Source organism: Parasteatoda tepidariorum, chromosome 7 (genome assembly GCF_982258835.1).
Source record: "Parasteatoda tepidariorum strain Cologne lab strain chromosome 7, Ptep-v5.0, whole genome shotgun sequence".
NCBI classification, from domain to species: Eukaryota; Metazoa; Arthropoda; class Arachnida; order Araneae; family Theridiidae; genus Parasteatoda; species Parasteatoda tepidariorum.
In genome coordinates this window covers 2,171,544-2,192,620 of record NC_141761.1, presented here as the reverse complement: position 1 = coordinate 2,192,620, position 21,077 = coordinate 2,171,544, and the positions used below count along the sequence as shown (strand labels likewise).

The following is a 21,077-nucleotide window of genomic DNA, read 5'->3' as shown; positions in this document are numbered from 1 at the left end:
ATCAATTTAAGACTTCATTTTCCACACTCTGATATCAAACGAAAAATCTCTCGATCATTTTATAACGGCTAATATAATCAAGAAAAGAGTTTGTTGTCAGAAATTGGTTATTTTATCATGATGATCATCTAAAGTCTTTGAAAATTATTTTGCATTTTCTTACTGTATATAGTGCTTAAAAAATTTTTTTTAGTGCTTAAAAGGTGCTTATTTGTTGTTGAAAGATTTGGTTACACACCTTGATATAATTTTCAAGCCTTACACTGTATATATTTTACAAGGGGTGATGAAATGAAAAGGTACGAAACAACACGGTGGGTACAAATGTAGACTTCATTCAAAATATACACCATAGGCCTAAGCACAACGATCCCACTGATGAACAAGCCGCAGGATTCCTTTCCCCCCGAATTTCTGTGGCTGTTACGAGACCCAGTCCTTCACGGAGTCCTTGAGTACGTCGTCCGAGTTGAAGAGCTTCCCTTTCAGGTGTTTCTTCAGTCAACCAAACACATGGAAATCGCAGGGCGACATGTCCGGATTGTAGGGCGGATGGTCCAATGTGTCCCACTTGAACAGTTCCATGTGTGTGACTCTGGAGACGTGTGGATGCGCATTATCATGGAGCAGAACCGCACCCTCTGTGAGCAGCCCTTTCTTTTGTTCTTGATGGACCTGCGCAGGCGTCAGAGTGTCTCACAGTACACATCAGAGTTAATGGTTTTTCTGTGCTCGAGGAAATCGGATAACACCTCGCTGCTCCTCAATCGTCGAATTTTGCAATGCGAAAGCCATCCTGTCCTCATACAGACTGCCGCATCATTTGGATGCCACTTTTGATAAGAGCCTCTGCTCTCTCCTGCGCATGCGGGCACTTGCGCATGCTCCGATCCCAGTCAGAGACTCCAATTGCATTCCGAGATGTCTCGCTACGTTCTCCCATGGCGGAATAAGCAAATATTTAGCTGATATGTTTTTACGTTGTTTCGTACCTTTTCATTTGATCACTCCTTGTATTACTTTTTTGATAGTTTCCATCAAATTTATTCACAAGTTGCCTTTATTTTTCATTTGTTTTAGTCTGAAACAGAGAAATTGCTATGCAAGCAAATTCGTAAGGATGTAAGGAGGATAAATAAAGAAAAAAGTCGACAAACTGATGACAACACGTTTAATTTAGATGCTCAGAAATTAAAGCAGCTACGGTAATGTTTAACAGCTCTGCTATATTTTTTTGTTTTGCCAAAAATCTCTTTTAAAACATGATAAATTATTTAAATAATTGTTCATCATGATTCAAATGGATGATTTTTTTTTTCAAAAATCAAATACAAAAGAAAACCGTAAATTTTTGTGAACCATAATAAATTTCCACTTGTAAATAATGAAGATGGCTTTTGTAATGACTGCTTATGCATGAACTTCCACGAAGATACAATTCATGTGGCAAAAATTTTTCGGGCTTTCTGCGACATGGCACTCTAATGCTAATATCTTTCTGCAAGATAATTTTAAGAATAACATAAATATACATTTTACTAATTTGAAATAATAAAAACGTTAACTTAGAAATAAAAACTTTCAGTTAAAATAAAATTATATAACTTTTTTTATTTGATTATGTTATATTTTTGTCGATATTCTCGCATTTTATTGGGGGAAAACATTCTAATTATTTCCTTTTTTGAATTGTGTAAATCATCAAATAAAAAAAAAATCGAGAAATCAGTAGCAGTAACTAGCAACGAAAGAAAGAAGATTGATGGCTAAATCACGCGAATCGGACACTTCAAAAAGGGATTACTAAATCCGTGCTTTTATTTTGAGATTCAGTTGTAATAAAAAATATCCTATTAAAAATATAGGGTTTTAAAAACTGCGAACTGTGTGTGTTTAAAAGAAAATTTGTTCTAATTTATGAATTCAGAAGTTATTTTTAGGAGTTATGCATAATTATAGTAAAATTTATTGTAAATAGAGAGCATTCATGATTTTGTCTAATTCTGTCAAAAAAATTCTTTTTTTAAAAATACGAATAAGTTATTAAAAATATTACGATTTTTCATATTGTTGGATTTATATTGCAAAATAAATTGTTCATTAGTCTAATTATGCCGTGATTCCATCAAAAAAATTTTTTTCTTCTTTTTTATGTTAAAAATTATCTCTAATATATCTTTGTCCCCTCTGTTACAATTATTCTTATAAGTTTATTTTATTCATTACACAAAAAACCTTTTAACTTAATAACTAGTTTTTACAATAAAGTCTATTAGTACTATCATGTTATGTTATATTTTTAAAAAAAAAAAATTAAATTTTAAAGTTTCTCATGCGGCAGTGGGGATGTAACAGAGAAGACAAAACTAAATGCCCCCTCAGTTTCTCAAAATTTCAAATATAGCGGTGCTGCCAACTCCAACTTTAAATAACTGAAGAGTCACTTTTAACAGTGATATTTACCTTTAACTTTTTGTCAAATTTGTAAGACGTCCCCTCTGTTACATTTCATGTCCTCTCTGTTATGATGCATTATTTGAACTTAATAAAAATATTTTTGCAATTTCAAAAGTCTCTTAATGCTTTTTTTTACCTTGAAATGTGATGATTTAAAAAAAAAAAAAAAAAAAAAAAAATTGCAGATAATGTTTAGGATGATCCAAATCACAGAATTTAGTGTAAATAACAGTGCATGTAAAAAATGTGGGATTTGATTTGTCCCCTCTTTTACAAGCACTTTTAATTAACTTACAATTTAGTTATGATTCTTTTTCTTATTATTTTATCGCAATTAAACATTGTACCCTAAGGTAACATATTCTTATAGAATTTTTTGTTTTCGGAAATATTTAATATATTTTTTGTGTGCTATTTGGGTATTGTAGAAAATACTTGTTTGATTTCCCTTTGCGCTTGGAATTCAACAAAATAGAATGAAAATTTTTGCAGAAAAGAAAACCAAAATTTTTTACTTCCCAACGAAAAAATCCTTTTACAAGAACTCCGTAATGTTCTGCGACAGTGTCACCTTTTTGCAATGATTCTGCCTCTGGGGGCTACAATACCCAAATAGCACAAACAACGGAAAAAATTTTCTAAAAAATATTCCTTTCAAAATTTTTTCAGCTCATTAAAGAGCTTCAAAAGTCAGACATTTTGAAATATTATATAAATACCATGACGTAATATTTGACAGATATCTTCTATAATATTCTTGTGATATATGCAAAATTTCCGAGATAATATTCCCCCAACATGGTTTAAGGCTACAACCTGTGGAGGTCTTTGCAGTTCTTTGCCTGCAGCTCCCGTATTACTAGATCAGGCCCTGGTAAAACTAATAGTTTTGTCATCAATCATAAATTTTCTCTCACACTTTTGTTTATCTGATAAAACATTTAATACGAGTCAGATAAATAATAGTAAGATGTAATATATTGTAAATGTAAATATGTATATATTGTAAATGTAAAATATTTGTATGATGGTGAACATGTATGAAAATATTAAATTACATTTGATAAATATGTGCAAAATAACTTAAAGAATAATAACGGTACCAAATAAATGCCAGACATATGCATATAATTATTAATACACATCATTAAGTATATTATTTTATTATCTCTGAAAATATTTACAAATGTATTTCAATTAAATTTTTGAAAAATATATTTTTTTAGTGTTAAAATTTTTGATGCAGATGGTAGGACTAGGCGATAAATTGGAAAACATTGATGTTGTGCAATCATCGCCAATTCGATGTTTGGATTGGCTATTTTTGGAAGCATCGGAAATAGTGATTGCTTTTATTCCAGGATTCGCTTAACTTTTTTATGCATTCCTTTCTATGTGTAACTCAGATTGAGTTTATTTTAGGAATATAATCGCTTATCAATCAATATATCGTGAACATCGCCCAGTCCTAGCAGATGGTGCACTGATGTCCCTTTGTATATTTTTTCTGACACTCTAATTACAAGTAAAAATGTCTTTTGGTGTTTTTAATAATAAAAACGCAGTCTAATAGTTACTAAAGAAAATTTACAAATCAAATTACGATCAAGAGATGCAATGTGATCATGATTGTTCTTATATGGTACATTTTTGCAGCTATTAAGTTTCCTTTTATTCAATTTATTGTATTTTGATAACTTATTTTTATTATATTCAGACTCTTAATCACTTTGTTTCCAAAAATTCGAGTTTTTTAAATTGGTATTTATTAACGTAATGTGTTTGCAATCGTGTTGCATTTGAATTGTGGACAATTGTCCCCGGTACATATTTGCTCACTTTTAAAAAGTTATGATAAAAAGTATAGAAATGCATCATTTCTTATTCGCATATAGTAATTTTACAAATATTAATTTATCGTATAGTATTTAATAACCCTTTGGCAGAATCGCTGCAACACTGTCGCAGAATGTTACAGAGTTCTTGCAGAAAGATTTTTCTGTTGAAAATTATAACATTTTACTTTTTTTCACACAGAAATTTACACACAATAATTGAATCTTGTATTTAGATAATCACTTTCTGACGAGCTCAATTTAAGCCTATAAAATCGCGAATCGATGCAATGTTTCGATTGGATTTTCGGCAGTTATTGATATTGATTTTCACATGGATTTTTAAATATCCCAATATGTTTCAAACAATATGGAAAATTCGAACTGTACATTTGAGTATTTACATTCTAAGGCAATAATTCTATCGAATTTTCGGCAGTCATTGCTATTAATTTCTCCATAGTTTTTAAATCCGATATTTTCTATTGCAGCAACCGAATCTCGAAATGAAATTCGCATTTGTGGAAACCGATTCGTGTGATTTCGACCTCGCACTTTTTTTTTCAACAATTACTACAACGGATTTCATGATTTTTAATTATTTTTTATATTGTGATAATTATTTACAAAATGCGAAGAAGGAAATAATTATCTTGTCACCCCCCCAAACAAAATGCGAGAATATCAACCATAAAAATTATTACATGTTTCATTAAGAAGATTAAAATTATGTATAGCTTTTTTTGTAAACATAGCGCTTTTGTTATTTTAAATAGTAACATATATGTTTGTTATAATAAAAAGTATCTTGAAGAGTATTTTGATATTAGTGCTAGAGAGTTTTGTTGCAGAAAGGCCAAAAAAAATGTCTGCCTCAGGGATAATGCTTATTTTGTTATTATTGCAGGATGGAGGCTTTGGTAGTGGAACAAACTACGCCCATCTTTCGCCAGAAGTCTTCATCATCCACTTATAACAACACATCCATGTTTCCAAATGTTTATGATAGATATAGTGAGATACAGATGAATGCCTCTTTCATTGGTGGAAAGCAGGTAACATTCATGCATGTAATCATGCAATCATAGAATTTTACTCAAATAGGCCAATATTGGGTATGAGATATTTTAAAATCTTGTCTAAAAAAAATTTAAACTTGTAGCGTATCTACCACTACAAAAATATAATTCCAAATCACTAGTATATAAGGCATGTTAACTCGATTCTATGGTGGGATACCTTTTCATAGATGAAGGTTGACATTGTCGATAACAACTCACTCCCCACATTGATGGCCTTTGGACGAGATCCACCTCCTCTCTCTGTTGCTACTCAGTCTCGATCCTACACAACTTCGGCCTGTAAACACTCGACTGCTAATGGCAACACGAGAGCGACCTCGACTGTAAACAAAGTCCGGTGATTGTAATACAGCTCTCCTGGCTTCTCACAAAACAGCAATGAATCTTGTTTACCTGCACATTCTCAAATTTCTCCATATTTGTTGAAAATTGGTGAAAAAATATCCACTGAAGGCAAAAAGCTTCCCTTATTCCTCAACATGTGGTGCTATTGCCAGTTCTGTGGTATGTGGAGTGTTGATTGTTTAAGTCGAGTCACGATGGCTCAGGGGATAGAGCGAGTTTGTCTTCCAGTGAAGTGAAGGTCTTTAAGAATTCTGCATCCAGCTTGTACCGACCACCGTTTTGCTGTAAAATATTCTCAGTGGTAGATGCATCATGGGAAGGATTCCCCTTTTTGTCTGGCTGACTCTGGGAGGTTTTCTTGGTTTTCCTCTCCATGTAACTCAAGTGCTCGTTATTTCCATAAAAAAAAGTCCTCCACGAAAGGAAAATTTCTCCCAATACTTGATCCAGGAGTTCCCTTGTCTTCTGGATTGAGTTCAAAATTACGAGGCTGTGGAGTTGAACATCAGTAGTGGTAAACTCAAAACCCGCAATTGTGATTTTTACCGGACAATTGTGATTTTTTACCCGCGATTCAAGACTTATAAAACATTGAAATTTTCACTGCTAGGTAACATTTTAAGTAAGAATAATGCTCTGAAATTTAAATTTTGAAACCTTTGCTTTGCTGAATTGCGTTAACAAAACAAATGACTCTTCCACAATTTTGATGTAATTTTTTTTTTTTTTTTTTGTTTTCTTGTAAATTTTGAAATCTTTACTTTGCTGAATTGCGTTAACAAGACAAGTGACTCTTCCACAATTTTGATATAATTATTTTTTTTGTCGGATTTTTATCGTTTTTGATCTTTGAAACTACGCCGTAATCCGCTAATATCGCAATTTTAATATCAAACATCAACTTTCGTATTTACATGATTTAAATCATTCGTTCTGAATAGTATTCAGGCGATTTAAAAATCCAACATCGCAATTTGTATTTACAAGTTTTTGAAATCAATATAGCGATTCCTATTCATTCGAATTTAAAATCCAATGTCGCTATCTGACCTAGTCGTATTTATATTTTCGGTTTTCAGAAATCTGATGTTGCGATTTATATTATTGCTTTCCTAAATCGAATATCGCGATTCATATCTACACGATTTTAAATCCCAATATAGTGATTTTTGATTCCTTTTTCTTAAAATCCGATATCGCAATTCTTGTAAGAACTTCTTAAATTTGTTATGATGAAAGTGTGTTTTATTAAAAGGTAATTTAATTATAAATTTTAGTTCAAAAAATTATATTAAATATGAATAGTATATAAATTGATATCTTGTTATCAAATTTTTTCTAATGAAATTTTCAGGTTTTTTTTTTATTTCCTGCCACAATCACCCCTTTGTAGGCGAGAAAATCGCTTCCCATCGACGTTCAAAAATGAATGAAATTGGTGGGAAGTAAGGCCTTATAAAGAGGCCACCCGTGGTAGGTGGGAAAATCGCTTCCCATCAATATTCAAAAATTAATAAAGTTGGGAAAATCGCTTCCCATCGACATACCAAAATGAATGAAGTTGGTGGGAAGAAGAGGTTTAATAAAGACATTTGAGAAAAAGTGTTAGAAATTTCACATTTGAATTTTTTTTTTTTATAGTTGAGAATACCTTCTGATGCTAAACATGATAATAACTCAGTTTATGAAGAGATTGTTATTCCAGCCACTGTATCCATAGCTAACCAATTGCCTGTTGACCTTGTGCAGATTTCAGCCTTAGATGAAGTGAGTTATTTTTTTCATGTGTCGAATCTCTTAAGAATGTAACTGGGAAGTTATTGTAACATAATTTGTGAAAATTAAAAATTATATTAAAAGATCAACACAAAAATAGGGTAAAAATATGGATTTATCGTTTCTTATGGGATACAAAAATGAAATTTTAAGAAAAAGTATTTTGTGAAACTACCGTTTCTCCTAAAGTTGAATTTGTGAAGGTACCGCTAACTGATAGTAAATTTGGCCTGGACTGACCCCTGCCTCTGAAGTTTTTTTTGTTGTACCATAAGTAATAAATGTTATATACTATATATTTATTATATATATTTTATATATATTGTGCGTTATTTATTAACTTATTAGATTCTTGTAACAATAGTTTTAAATGCATTGATTATTATAAATTAATGAAAAGTTACAAAATGTTTTTAAATAATCCATGATTTTTAAAATGGAATTGACCTCTCCAATTTCAGTGTTCCGAATATCTGAATTTATAACAAAATCCTCACTCACAGTCATATTTTAAATAAAATGATTTTATGGTTTTCCTTAAAAATTATGGTGTTTTTTCAAAAATATGAATGAAAGAACATCATTTCTAGTGCGAATTATATTTTAATTTTCCACGTTTTCAGATTTTTTTTATTATTTTTTTATTTTATCAATTTAAAATTCCAGCTGAAGCAAGCCAGTCATTGGCAAATTTTTTTTAATTCCCAAATGAGAACAGACAAATCACCTTTCTTTATTTACAGATGAATAAGAAAAGTATCTTTAGATTATAATTTTTCAGAAAAAAAGAAATTATACATCTTAAAAAATTCTGCAGGAATGAAAACCAAAATTTCTAACTTCCCAAAGGAAAAATCCTTTTGCCTTTTGGCAAAAACTGAATTACGTTTTGCGATTATGTGCCTGCGATTCAGCCATGGGGGCTTTGAGTGTGTCCAGCAATGATATCCTGTGGTTAAAAGCTGATGCTGTTTGCTTGAGTAGATAAATTAGAATTATTAAATTTATTGTTGTGTTTTTGTCGCAGAAAATAGTAACTTCGGTAAGTCATAAAAAATTCTTGGAATTAGTCAAGAAAAGTTATGGATTTTAAAATCTAATATGTAGTAGATGCCCTGCATAGCAACATAGCCATAGAACGGAATGCTTAAGGTGGCATAGCAACATGACCACTGAACGGTTCACCTATGGTTTGTTTGGGAGAGAACTCAATATATATCCGTCAAACATCTAGAAAAGAGATGCATGCCAAGGAGGCAATGTCTATGTGTGAGGCAGTATCTCTTTGGGTGGGCGGACAGGCGTGCATGTCTTTCCACATGGAACTGTGAATGTTCACAGGTATAGACATTTAAGTTTATGCCCACCCTAATGCTGGTGTATTAGTTGATGATTTCGTGCTACAGGACGAAAATGCAAGGCTGCACTGGAGTTGAATCGTTGGTGATTATCTTCAGCAAATATGGGGTGATCGGCACATTCACTGGGTTTGAATCCTATCGATCGTGTTTGGGATGCTTTAGAAAGGCCAAGCAACTCGCAATCCTCCTTCTTAGACCCTTGTCACACTTGCAACTGCTTTGCAAGAACAATGGAACTTGTAGATGCCATTATTGAAAGTACAGCACATCGCCGTATTGCGGCTAGTTTTTTTTAAAACTGACGTGACTGATTTATTCATTTCATACCTATGCTAATTTCTGCAACACCATTATTGTCTGGTTAATATTTTTTTATGATATTTTGTAGATTATTATGTGCAGTATAATGTGTAACAACTTCATTAAATTTTAAGCTTAATTATTTCAGTTATGGTCATTTTAGTGAATTTATGATGACCAATCAATTTTTGGTTTCTTATAATTATTAAAAAAAGAATTGAAATCTAATATTTTATTTGTTGTTTTTTAGATTGGCCAAAAGGCGTTTCAAAACATCACGCAACTCAACTGTATTCAGTCTATGGTATTCAAAACGGCTTACGACACAAATGAGAACATGCTTGTGTGTGCCCCGACTGGTGCCGGGAAGACCAACGTTGCCCTCCTGACTGTTGTTCACGAAATCCGGCAGAACATTCAAAATGGAGAACTGCAAAGGAACAAGTTCAAAGTAACTCTTTCTTATCTGCTTCATTCTCATGCAGGCTGCGTGGCGTTTTTAAGAAATCCATTAAGGTACCTTTTATTATCAAGGGTGATTGTACTCTGGGTGAACTCTGAATTCCGGGTTTTTCGTTTCACAAAAGCGCAAATTATTTATCGCACAAATCGGATTCCTCAAATGCTTGTTTTGTTTCGAGATTAGGTTGTTATAAATAATATGGTATAAAAAATATCGGATTTGAAAACTATGGAGAAATGAGTAACAGTAACTGCCAAAAATTCAATAGAATTATTGCCTTGAAGAGTAAATACTGATAAACGGTTTGAATTTTCCATATTTGCTTGAAATATATTAGAATGCTAAAAAACCACGGGAAAATCACTATCAGTAACTGCCGAAAATACAGATTTAAATATTACCTGATGATAAACTCAGCTTTGAAAAGCAAATTGCTCTTTAAATAATTATAAGTTGAAATTTTACTATATTCCTTTATGTAAAATATTTTAAAATTGCAGTTATTTAAATTACTTAAAAAAATTCATTATTCTCTGCAATTGTTGCCTTTTTACTCTTATTTAAAAATTTTGTTTTTTGCAATTTTTGTATTTATTTAAAAATTACGTGTTAAATTGTTTTGAAATGAATGCTATTGTTTAAACTAGATTCAATTCTAAACTGTTTGAAAAATTGTTTTAATATTAAATATTTCTTTTTTTTAAGAACAAGTTTCTTTTTTTAAGGAGCAAGTTTCTTCTTTTAAGAACAAGTTTCTTTTTTTAAGGAACAAGTTTCTTCTTTTAAGAACAAGTTGTCCCTCTGTAAAGTTTACAGGAAGTCAAAATTTGAACCATTATTTTAAACATTAGATTTGCATTATAAATTTCTAATCTCTGGATTTCTAAATTTATTCTAATAGATGTTTTAATTTTTTTGTGAAACATTATTTTCTCTGTAAAACTTTTTTCTGTATGGCCTAATCAAAAATGTTCTCATAATGAAGATAACTTTTAGTGCTAGTATTGTTAAATGTAAGTTTTTATTAAATTCAAGTTGAAATTTAGCTGTGGACAATGATGTTAATGGATTTTTTAAGCCCAAAATTTTACAATAGCAAAATTGTTTTTGAACATATGGGAAAAATTTATATAGAAATTTACCAGTCTTAAATGATTTTTATTTGTTGTGATAATTTTTGAAAAATATTTCTTATTCTGCCATAATTTTTGTTGATATTTTAATATAATTTTTAATTTTTGCAAATTTCGTTTAAATTTTCACTAACAAGTACCAAAAAAAATCTAAAACCCCTGATGTATCTAGAAGTCTTATCATTAGACGAAAAGTTACTCACTCATAGAATATTTCGTTTGATAAGTGTTTGTTATCCCTTACTATTAATTTGTTTTCAATAGATAGTTTATGTTGCTCCAATGAAAGCTTTAGCCGCTGAAATGGTGAGAAATTTTAGTGCTCGGCTTAAAGATTTGAATATCGTTGTGAAGGAACTCACCGGTGATATGCAATTGACGAAGACTGAAATCATGCAAACTCAGGTAAGTACATGACTAATATGAATCAAGTAATTAAAATCATATCTTAATTTATTTTCTTTTAAAAATCTATGATTTAAAAATATTAACCACTTCCCCCGCGTTAACTTGAGTACGTATAGATTGATTGAAAATACAGGGTATCCGCGCGCCTGAAAAGTCATGAAAAATCATGGAAAGTCATGAATTTCGGTATTGAACAAAATTTGTCATGAAATGTCATGATTTTTACTATTTTTTAAAAAAAATCATAGAAAGTAATGGATTTAGGTCTCTGAAAAATCTAATTTTTAAAATGGAATCTCCCTTTCCCCAAATTCATCCTGTTCCAAATATCTGAATTTCTAACAAAATCACCACTCAGTCATATTTTATTTGAATATAAAATGATTTTATCATGTTCTTTAAAACTTATGGTGTTCTTTCAAAAAATGAAAGAAAAACTATCATTTCTAGAGCGAATTATCCTTTAAACTCTCTTCTGTGATTCAAGAATTTTTATTATTATTTTTTTTTTAATTTTATCAATTTAAAATTCTAGTTGAAGCAAACCAGTTATTGGCGAATTTTTTTTATTCCGAAATGAACAGAAAAATCAGGAGTATTTCTTTCCTTTCTGATGAACAAGAAAAGTATCTTTGGAATATTAATTCTGCAGAAAAATTTTTTCTTTGCTTTTGTATTTTTTTCAGCTATTTTATTTTTTCAACTCTTTTCTTACTCTGTTTTTTAAGTTTGAAATCTATAAATATAAAGATGAAGAGTATAATAGTTTTGGTTATGCCTATTTCGAAAAATGTTATTATAATGCTTTTTTTAATTTATTGTTGCGTTTTTGTTGGAGAAAATAGCAACTTCGTTAAGCCATGAAAAATTCTTGGAATTAGTCATGGAAAATCATGAAAAGTCATGAATTTGAAAATCTAAAATGTAGCAGATACCCTGAAATATTTATCACTCTCATCCTGAGAGAAAACTCCGGCTTAGCAGAATGTGTCGGTACATTTTGTTTTATCACGTTTTTACTCGGTCCGAAGCAAAATACATAACCTGCTGCAATTGGAAGTTTGCCAAGTTTTAATTGCGAGTTTTGATGTTGCACATGTGTTTTGTGTGATTGTATTTACGATGGTTGCTGTATTCCTTTTATGACGTTTGAAGAAGTATCACTTTGTATTGTCCCTTGTTTTAAGAACTATCATACAAAAGACTAATATTTGACTTTTTTCATTTACCCGAAATAACTCAGGATAGTAAACTGATTTTAAATGAAATGTTTCTTACTCATAAAAAAAATTCAAATTTCAACTTAAAGCTTGTGCATTATGTTTTGTTTTAGTTCCCTGTATTTGTTAGTAAAATAAAAATATATATTTATTTTTTGCATTTTTTTTTTTTAAGTCTGTAAGGGAAGTGGTTAAGGATTTTTAGCAGGAAAATTTTTTCTAAAGTTTGATTTCATTGACATTAAAAATTTTACACTGAAAAATAATGCTTAATTTGACTTTAAAAACACTAACAACTGAAAGAATGATTGTTAATAAAAGTGGTGTGGAAGCTTTTAAAGAATTATTTATTATGGGGGTGATTGTATTCTGCGTGCATTCCGGAATTCCTGGTATATCGTATCATCCCTCCAGGTGTAGAAACTAGGAGCAGGGCGTGTGATTTTTTTGCGGAATTCCGCATATCATGAGACCATTGATTTGCGAACTTCCGCCTATCAAAATTTATAATCCGATGAAATTTTCCACGCAATCTAAAATTTAAAGTGAGAATTAAATTCTGAAATCTGCATTTTGAAACTTTTGCCAAATCTTGTGAACAAGACGTTTTCATACAAATGCCTCATATGTGCCAATGTGGAGTGGATAATGTTACTCGCTTCCGTGACTTTCATTCACAGGTGCCCACTGGATAACGATAAATGAGCAACACTTCTGGCATCTTCTAAAGCAAAGAATGAAAGTTCAGTGCCTGCCGTTATTGAAAAAAAAAATTTTAAACAGTGAATTATCTTTTTTTTTTATGTTTATTGATTTAAATTAATTTATTCTTCGTTTGAAATCTAAATGACAAATTGATTTTTGAGGGTGTTCTACTTGAAATAAAAATAACCATGTTTTTTTTTTCATAATAATTTTAACCATTTGAATAGGTAGTATTAAATATTTTAGTTTGATAATATTAAGTCTATACATGATCATATCTAATACATTTTATGAAAGCCATATATTACATGCATTAGAATGCATTTTATGTATATTTAAAAAAAAAAATCTGCCTTTAAATATTAAAAAATCTGATTTAAATAAAAAAGAAAAACCAATTTTTTTAAAGAAAAAAATCTTGTTCTTTTCCAACTCTGATCTTAATGATGTGCATGTATTCCTTAGATGCTTATTACGACACCAGAGAAATGGGATGTTGTGACCAGAAAATCAACTGGTGACATAGCATTGTCACAGTTGGTTAGGTTGCTTATTCTAGATGAAGTACATTTGCTAGATAGTGACAGAGGTCCTGTTTTAGAGGCTCTTGTGGCACGCACAATAAGATTGGTAAGATATTCCATTTTTTTATTTCAGTTTTGATTTCCTGTAACTACTTTCTCTGGAAACAGGGAACATGGTGTGTAGCATTTTTAAAAAATGCTTATTTTCGATATTTGTTTTTTAAAAGCCCTTTAAAGCAGCTTTTCTCATTGGGTGTTTTTAAAAAGTGCTTGATTTTCCCTTTTCAAAGATTCGATTCTTTTTACAAGGTCGATTTTCGCCACATATTAAGCAAGAGTGTGTTTTTCACATTCAACGTTTTCACAATTCATTCAACAATCCATTTCAGCGTATCGTCGGTCCATCGCATATGATAGCTCCAATCATTTTATGTGATTGATGATATACTTTCAAATCCACATTTGAGTCTACTGAGCTGGGTTCGGTTAGATTATTGCACTTTCGTGTGCAACTCTTGCATTTTGTTAGATATTCTCTATTTCAGGCTTCATTTCCCACCCTCTGATATCGGACCGAAAATCTCTCGACCATTTTATGGTGGCTAATATAATCAAGAAAAGAGTTCTTTGTCAGAAACTAGTTATTTTATCTTGATCACGTAAGGTCTGAAAATTATTTTGCATTTTGTTAATGTATATGGTGCGTAAAAATAATTTTTTTTTTCGCTTTAAAAGTACTTAAAAGGTGCTTATTTTCTGTTGAAAGATTTCGTTACGCCCCCCTGAGGGAAGGATTCCCAGTTAACTACTACTAAAAAACCTAACATTCTCAGGGTTGTGGTTTTGGATGTCCTAAACTGGTTTTGGCGGGACACTTGGGTTTTACTGTCTTAGATTGTCCTAAACTGATAAAAAGTGTCCAAAACCTTAAACTTTGGTAAAAGGTAAAAAAAAGTGTAACCTTTGCAGACATAATAAATACATATATTAATAATAATTTGATATTCTGTATAGAATTTGCTTTAACTAATTGTAGGAAAATAATATAATATGAAAAGATTCATAACTTTATAGCTCCACAATTCATTGAACAACAAAAGTGAATACCTTATCCTTTAAATATGAATAAATGTTCTTTACTGGTAAATTATGTATTTGCATAAGGATAAATAATGCAATAATAAAAATAATAATAAACTAACCGTAGGAGGTTTTCGTGGTTTCCCTCTCCACGTAACTCAAAATCCATCAAAAGTTAGTTCTATCAAAAAGTCCTCCAAGAAGGCAAATTTCTCCCAACTCTTGATCCCGAAGTTCTCTTGTCTTCTGGATTGAGTTCAAAATTACAAGGCTATGGAGTTGAAGATTAGTAGTTGTAAACCAAAAAAATATTGAGTCGGCTGATCAATGACGGTTATAAATGTTTTAAAACATGAAATATTAAATGAGTGTCAACTTCTTATTTAGTTGTTATATTATTATTAATATTAATTGATTACTTGGGCATTGATTTACATAAATTCTATTGGGATAAGGAATCTTAATTAAGTAAAGCATAAAGGTTTTTGAAACACTCTGTATTTAAATGCATATACACATAGATTTATGTATACATGATAAAGTAAAAACTGAAGAATTTGTTCTGTGCTGGCTCTAGAGGATTAATTATTTATATCCTGCAATATTTTACAAAACTCAAGCATGTAATAACAATTGTTTTTGCTAAAATTATGACACTAGGCCAGAATAGCCTGATTGATAGGGCAATGGGTCCATGTCCAAGAGCCCTTGGGTTTAGTTCCCGGTGGCCGAATACTCCTCGTGTAGTAAATGGTGACTGATGTACGTTAAACCTGTTGAGTCACAAATTCCCATAACAAATCAATATCTCTGGGGGTACTGATCCAGGAGTTCCCTTGTCTTCTGGATTAGGTTCAAAATGACAAAGCTACAGAGTTGAACATTAGTCGTCCTAAACCCAAAATTGGGTCGGATGCTCAACGACGGATAAAATTATGACGCTGAATCATTTTAGTTGTTATGTAAGAAGTCTTACTTTGTGTTAATAAGTGCTAATTTGCAACATTATAGGTGGAATCGCAGCAATCCATGATTCGTATAATAGGTTTATCTGCAACGCTGCCAAACTATCTTGATGTGGCAACGTTTTTACGAGTCAACCTCTCCAAAGGGCTCTATTTCTTTGACGATAGATTCCGCCCAGTCCCCCTCTCGCCCACTTTCATTGGAGTCAAAAACAGGCATCCTCTGCAACAAGTTAAAGATATGGATGAAATATGCTACAAAAAAGTGGCTGCTCTAGTTGAGAAACATCAAGTTAGTATTTTTTCCTTCTTTTAATTTCTTTAGGTTTTGAATCTAACACAAAAATGTTTCTTCTAAGATAAGGGTGCACAACCAGCGGCCCGCAAAAGCTTCTGTCATCATCATAGTTGGCCACACAGCCCAATGTGAGCCAATGCCTTCCTCTGAAGAGTTCTCCATGACAACTTCTGATTTATCTTTGATCTCCAATTCTTTTCATTAATTGCGAGATACAAATCATACTTCAAAAGTTTCTGTACACAATAAAAAAATGCCGAAAACTTTTAATCGCACTTTTGAATAATCACTTTCTAACGAGGTCTTTTTACATGTAATTTGAGCAATATTTACAAATAAAGGATTTACAAGGACAGCTCTAAGGCTTCTTTTAGATAAATCTATAAACAGCTACCACTCATCTTTATCGTAGATTATATTAAATTTGCTCATCAATCCAGGAACATCAGAACTAAAGACCAAGTTTTCCTCTTCGTCAAAGTACTTGATAAATTCTTTTCATTCATTCTGGTTGCAATAAAAAGATGTTATTTAGGCCAAGAAGTTTTTTTCTTCCAGTCTAGAGCCTAACAATTGCCTCTTACGAAAAGCCCAGATCTCTGGTCAGTTATTAAGTTCAACCTGAGAGAAGGGCTGAGGTAAACCGGGTACAGATGGCTTATATTCGATATTGGAACCTTGAACTTCTGGATTTTCCATGTCTAAAGACTCTGAAGAAATGACTGGCAATTCAGTTGGAGGCAAAGGCACATCAGGTCCATGAGGAACGGGACATATGGCTGATGGAATGTTATCAAGATAAGATATAAGCCTTTGATTTTTCCGGTTATATCCACGAACATGGCAGGAACAAAAACAACAATCATCAAAGTGGTTCTTAGGCTTCCTCCATGTCACAGAGGAATTGCAAATCGTAAGGCAGTATTCTTTCCTCAGAGCCAGAAGCGTAAATCATTAAGGCACTGCACACGAACTTTATGAGGAGCCCCCGATTCATCCTGGTCTCCGAGTTTCATGCAAAAATATGCACGATAATGTTGTCTTTTATAGTCTGTAATTGTCTTCGTGTGATTTTTAACAACACTATGTTCGCCGCATATGTAACAAAAGTCATCTGGGAAATTTTCAGAGTCTAGGACTCGAGTCCATGTTTCACGAAACGTACAGAGAAAAGCAGGCATTAAAATTACTTCCAAAAAATGACTCCATAATACGCTTGCTAGTGTTCCTGAGAGGTCAGCAAGCCAAGATAAGAATTTTTGTGACGCTATTGACCGAAAGATATTGCGACAGAGAGAGGGACGGTAGCATATAGGTGTCAAAAAGGAACACTTTTGTAGATTTTACTAAAGTGGAATGCTGGTCAAGCAAGAGGAGAAGTAATTAAAAAATAAAAAAAAATTTTATGGTAAATTTTCATAAAAATTCTAGTAAAATTTAATTTTTCAAGAAAATGTGACGTGATGGAAAATTTTCACTATTGTTTTCCATTTCAGCACCAAAAAATACATAAAGTTCAGCTATCAGACCCCTCTTATTTTTTTCATCGCAAGCTTGTGTTATCGTCTATTTCTTATTTCTGTATAAGGCATGTTATGATGTTTGTTCACCTTAAAAAACCTACTATACGAACTTGCAGAAGTCTCGATGATTACGGTTATGGGACTTGTATATCAATATATCTGTAGTTTTACTGTGCTATATCTTACACTCACTAGTTCAAAGACTAGTGATTAATTTTTTAACTTTCCAGCTTTGTTTTCAATTGAATCTTTTATCTTGTGACTTTTAGTTAATCATTTGTTTACTGAGACAGGAGGCTTAAACTTCGTTCCAGAATTTTTATTGAGTTTCATGTACTTGAAGTGCCAACTGTTATAATTTATCCATGATTGTTACAATTTTATAGTCAATATTACACTCAAGTAATAAAAATGGCGGTTTTTGAAAAATTTTGTAATAAACTGCTTAAAGTACTTTTTTTTCCCTCTTAACTACCAAGTGTTATGAAATTTTCTTGTTTGTAACTAATCTACTATAAATTTTTTTGAATAATAGATACATACTTTGCATCACAAATATTAAAGTTATAATTATACTATTACATTATTAAATATTAAAAAGCAAAAGAACTCAAATCTTATTATAGTTAGCCCAATATAGCTCACACAGGAGCGCAGTAACTTAATATAGTGTGTATAATATCTACTGGGGAAAACACTAGGAATTTTTTTTCTCTCCAGATTTGAGGAGCAACCCTTTTTGAGTGCTGGATGAAAAAGAGGCAAAAAGGCTGGTTCTAATTTGTATAAAAACTAGAACATCGGTTCTAAGTAATCAATTTAACTTTATTATTTTATAATGACGTATAAAATTTCAGAATTTTTAATTTTGTACCTTTATCTAAGTGTTACTTTTTTGTTTAATAGAATAATCTGTGCATAATTTTATTAATGATGTATTTCTATGTAGAATTAAGTAGCATATACATGTTAAAGTTGCTCTAATTTGAATTTCCTAAATTCTAACTTTATATATTTCTGCGTTATTGTACTGCTGATGGCTAGTTTGGAAAGTTAGTACTTCCTTATTTAAATATTCAATTTATAGGTGATGGTTTTTGTTCACGCTAGAAATTCTACTGTGAGAACAGCTACTATACTACGAGATTTAGCTATGAAATATAATGAAGCACATTTATTTACTGATAAATTAGATTCCTCAGAATTTGCAGTAGCCAAAAATAATGTAAGTATTTTTTAATTCATTTTAAATGTTATTAAAAATATGCTTGGTTCTTTTCAAATTCGAACATGCCATGCTTGTAACGTTTCACTTTCAATTCATCATATTTAATCACTTGCCCATATTTTAATCAACAGCGCCTTACCTTTTTGGAAGCACGATTTTATGTATAAAAGACTTGTTAGATAAAAATCACCATCCTAACATCTTTGCATTTTTACGCGCTATTGGAATTTTAAGTTGTATAGAGTTGCTTTATACTACTTACCATTTTTGAAAATTTACCATGAAGTTTTATTGATTTTACTGTATGTAATTTTACAACATTGTTTTAGAACTTTCACTATTTCACCTGTTTTATGCTTGTGCTTTACTTAACCTTTTAATCTGTTTTTAAAACCGTGTGTTTAGCGCAGTATCTCCTTTTTTGGACCTTGTGCCACTAAACCCCACATTCAATACAATTTTCAAATTCGAACAAGAAGGTTTACTGTTTTAATTGTTTATGGCTTAAGTTTTCTATCTTCCAATTTTAGCAACAATGAAATTCATTTGTTAATACAATGCAAATCTGATAATAATGAAGACTGTAAGCAAATATTAATTAAGTCTTATACGTTGTTATAAATTTTATTTTATTCATAAATTCCACATTTAGTTTAATTACTACTTATTTGATTGCCCGGGCACTGGACTTGTTCTGGAAAACGGGAGTTTGAATCCAGCTGGGCAAAAACGCCCCGTGTAGTAAATAGTGCCTGGTGCACGATAAATCTGACAGGTCACAAAGTCCTCTATGTTCCTATATCGAATTATACCTCTGGAGGTATGAAATTGGAGATTGAATTAATGGATTCGCCCTATAAACAGGGACATATGGGTGTGGCAGAAGTCTTAATTCTTGTCCATAGACAACAACTACTTTAGTTACTTTAATAAATCAGATTATGATTTATTATTTTTTGATAACAGAAGCTAATATAAAACAGGTTTTTGAAAATTTCTAAGGACCTTTTTTTACATTTTAAGGTTTTTTTTAATGTTTTTTGATAACCTTTTTTTTTTTGCATTTTTGGGGGCATTTTTTGAGAATTTTTTAACTAAGAACATCCTAGCCTTTATAATTACAAATAAAAAAAAACTTTGTATTTTTTTTCCCCTTCAGATTTTTAAATCCAGAAATAAGCAATTGCGAGAGCTCTTTGAATATGGTTTTGCTATTCATCATGCTGGAATGCTGAGATCAGATAGAAATTTGGTTGAAAAATACTTCCGTCAAAAACTGATAAAAGTTCTCGTTTGCACTTCGACCCTAGCCTGGGGTGTTAATTTGCCTGCCAGAGCTGTCATCATAAAGGTAATTACTTTGCCAACTTATACTCTCTCTTTCCTTTTTAAAGTTATTAATACAACAGTTGAAGTTTTTCATATTTTGTATTAATTTGAAATTAATCATGTGAGAAAAGATATTTTTTATGATACAGTTGCTATAAAATGTTTCTCTATTAAATTTATAAACATGAACTCTAGATAGTGTGCGGCTTTGGGGAGAACTTCTCCAGACTAAAAGTTTAGGGCTGTCTGGGTTAACTGGGGCTAATCATGAAAGCGGTTAACAAAAACTACTTTTCAAATTGCTAGAAACGTTTTAAAGTTTTCACGATATTTAAATCGAATTGGAAACACTGTGACTCCCCCCCCACCCTTTTTTTCCACCTGTGACAAAAACTTGCCAACTCCTGTCTCTACAACTGATAAGTTCCATTTTTCAATTTTGCTTTTTATTCATACTTATTAAAATGTTTTTTGTCTTTTATTATAGATGGTTTAAGCATGCATTCAAGCTTTATTAAAATTTATTGAGTCATTGCAGTTTTTTTATTTTTTTTATTTATTGCAGGGTACTGAAGTATATGACTCAAAACAGAGCAATTTTGTTGACCTCAATGTCTTAGATGTGATGCAGATATTTGGCAGAGCGGGTCGACCCCAGTACGACAAGAAGGGGGAGGGCATCATCATCACATCCCACGATAAACTGTCTCACTATCTATCTATGCTAACGAGGCAACATCAAATAGAGAGCAGATTTGAAGAAAAGATTCCCGATAATCTCAATGCGGAGGTAAGATTTTATTGATGCAGTTCTCTTACTAACTATATATATATATATATTTCTATATATATATATATATGTACACATAAGCTCAGTATAGACGCTGGTTAATGTGTTCCTTTAAATTCTATGGCACTGGTCCCCAAATGGTGCTCCTCATTTTCTTAGACTTCTGTGGAAGAATAAAAAGTGTTGACACTCTCTTTAACCAATTTTTTAAAACATTTTTGAAGCCTGTAATTATGTTTAGATTCAGTTGCCTTT

At 31.4% G+C, this 21,077-nt stretch overlaps 1 protein-coding gene across 4 annotated transcripts in view; it reads left to right on the top strand.

The window, feature by feature from the left end:
• The window catches only part of obe (activating signal cointegrator 1 complex subunit obelus), a 119,567-nt gene that overhangs the window by 20,247 nt on the left and 78,243 nt on the right, over positions 1-21,077 (top strand). For 2 of the 4 annotated variants that reach the window (XM_087167016.1, XM_087167017.1), the window contains 10 exons: positions 1,081-1,205; positions 5,200-5,347; positions 7,361-7,486; positions 9,407-9,607; positions 11,017-11,157; positions 13,551-13,715; positions 15,701-15,946; positions 18,563-18,700; positions 19,863-20,054; positions 20,598-20,822. In XM_087167016.1, coding sequence (XP_087023142.1) covers positions 1,081-1,205; positions 5,200-5,347; positions 7,361-7,486; positions 9,407-9,607; positions 11,017-11,157; positions 13,551-13,715; positions 15,701-15,946; positions 18,563-18,700; positions 19,863-20,054; positions 20,598-20,822 — 1,707 coding nt within the window. The remainder of the gene's footprint in view (positions 1-1,080; positions 1,206-5,199; positions 5,348-7,360; positions 7,487-9,406; positions 9,608-11,016; positions 11,158-13,550; positions 13,716-15,700; positions 15,947-18,562; positions 18,701-19,862; positions 20,055-20,597; positions 20,823-21,077) is intronic. The other 2 variants (XM_087167019.1, XM_087167018.1) reach the window with 1 other exon arrangement.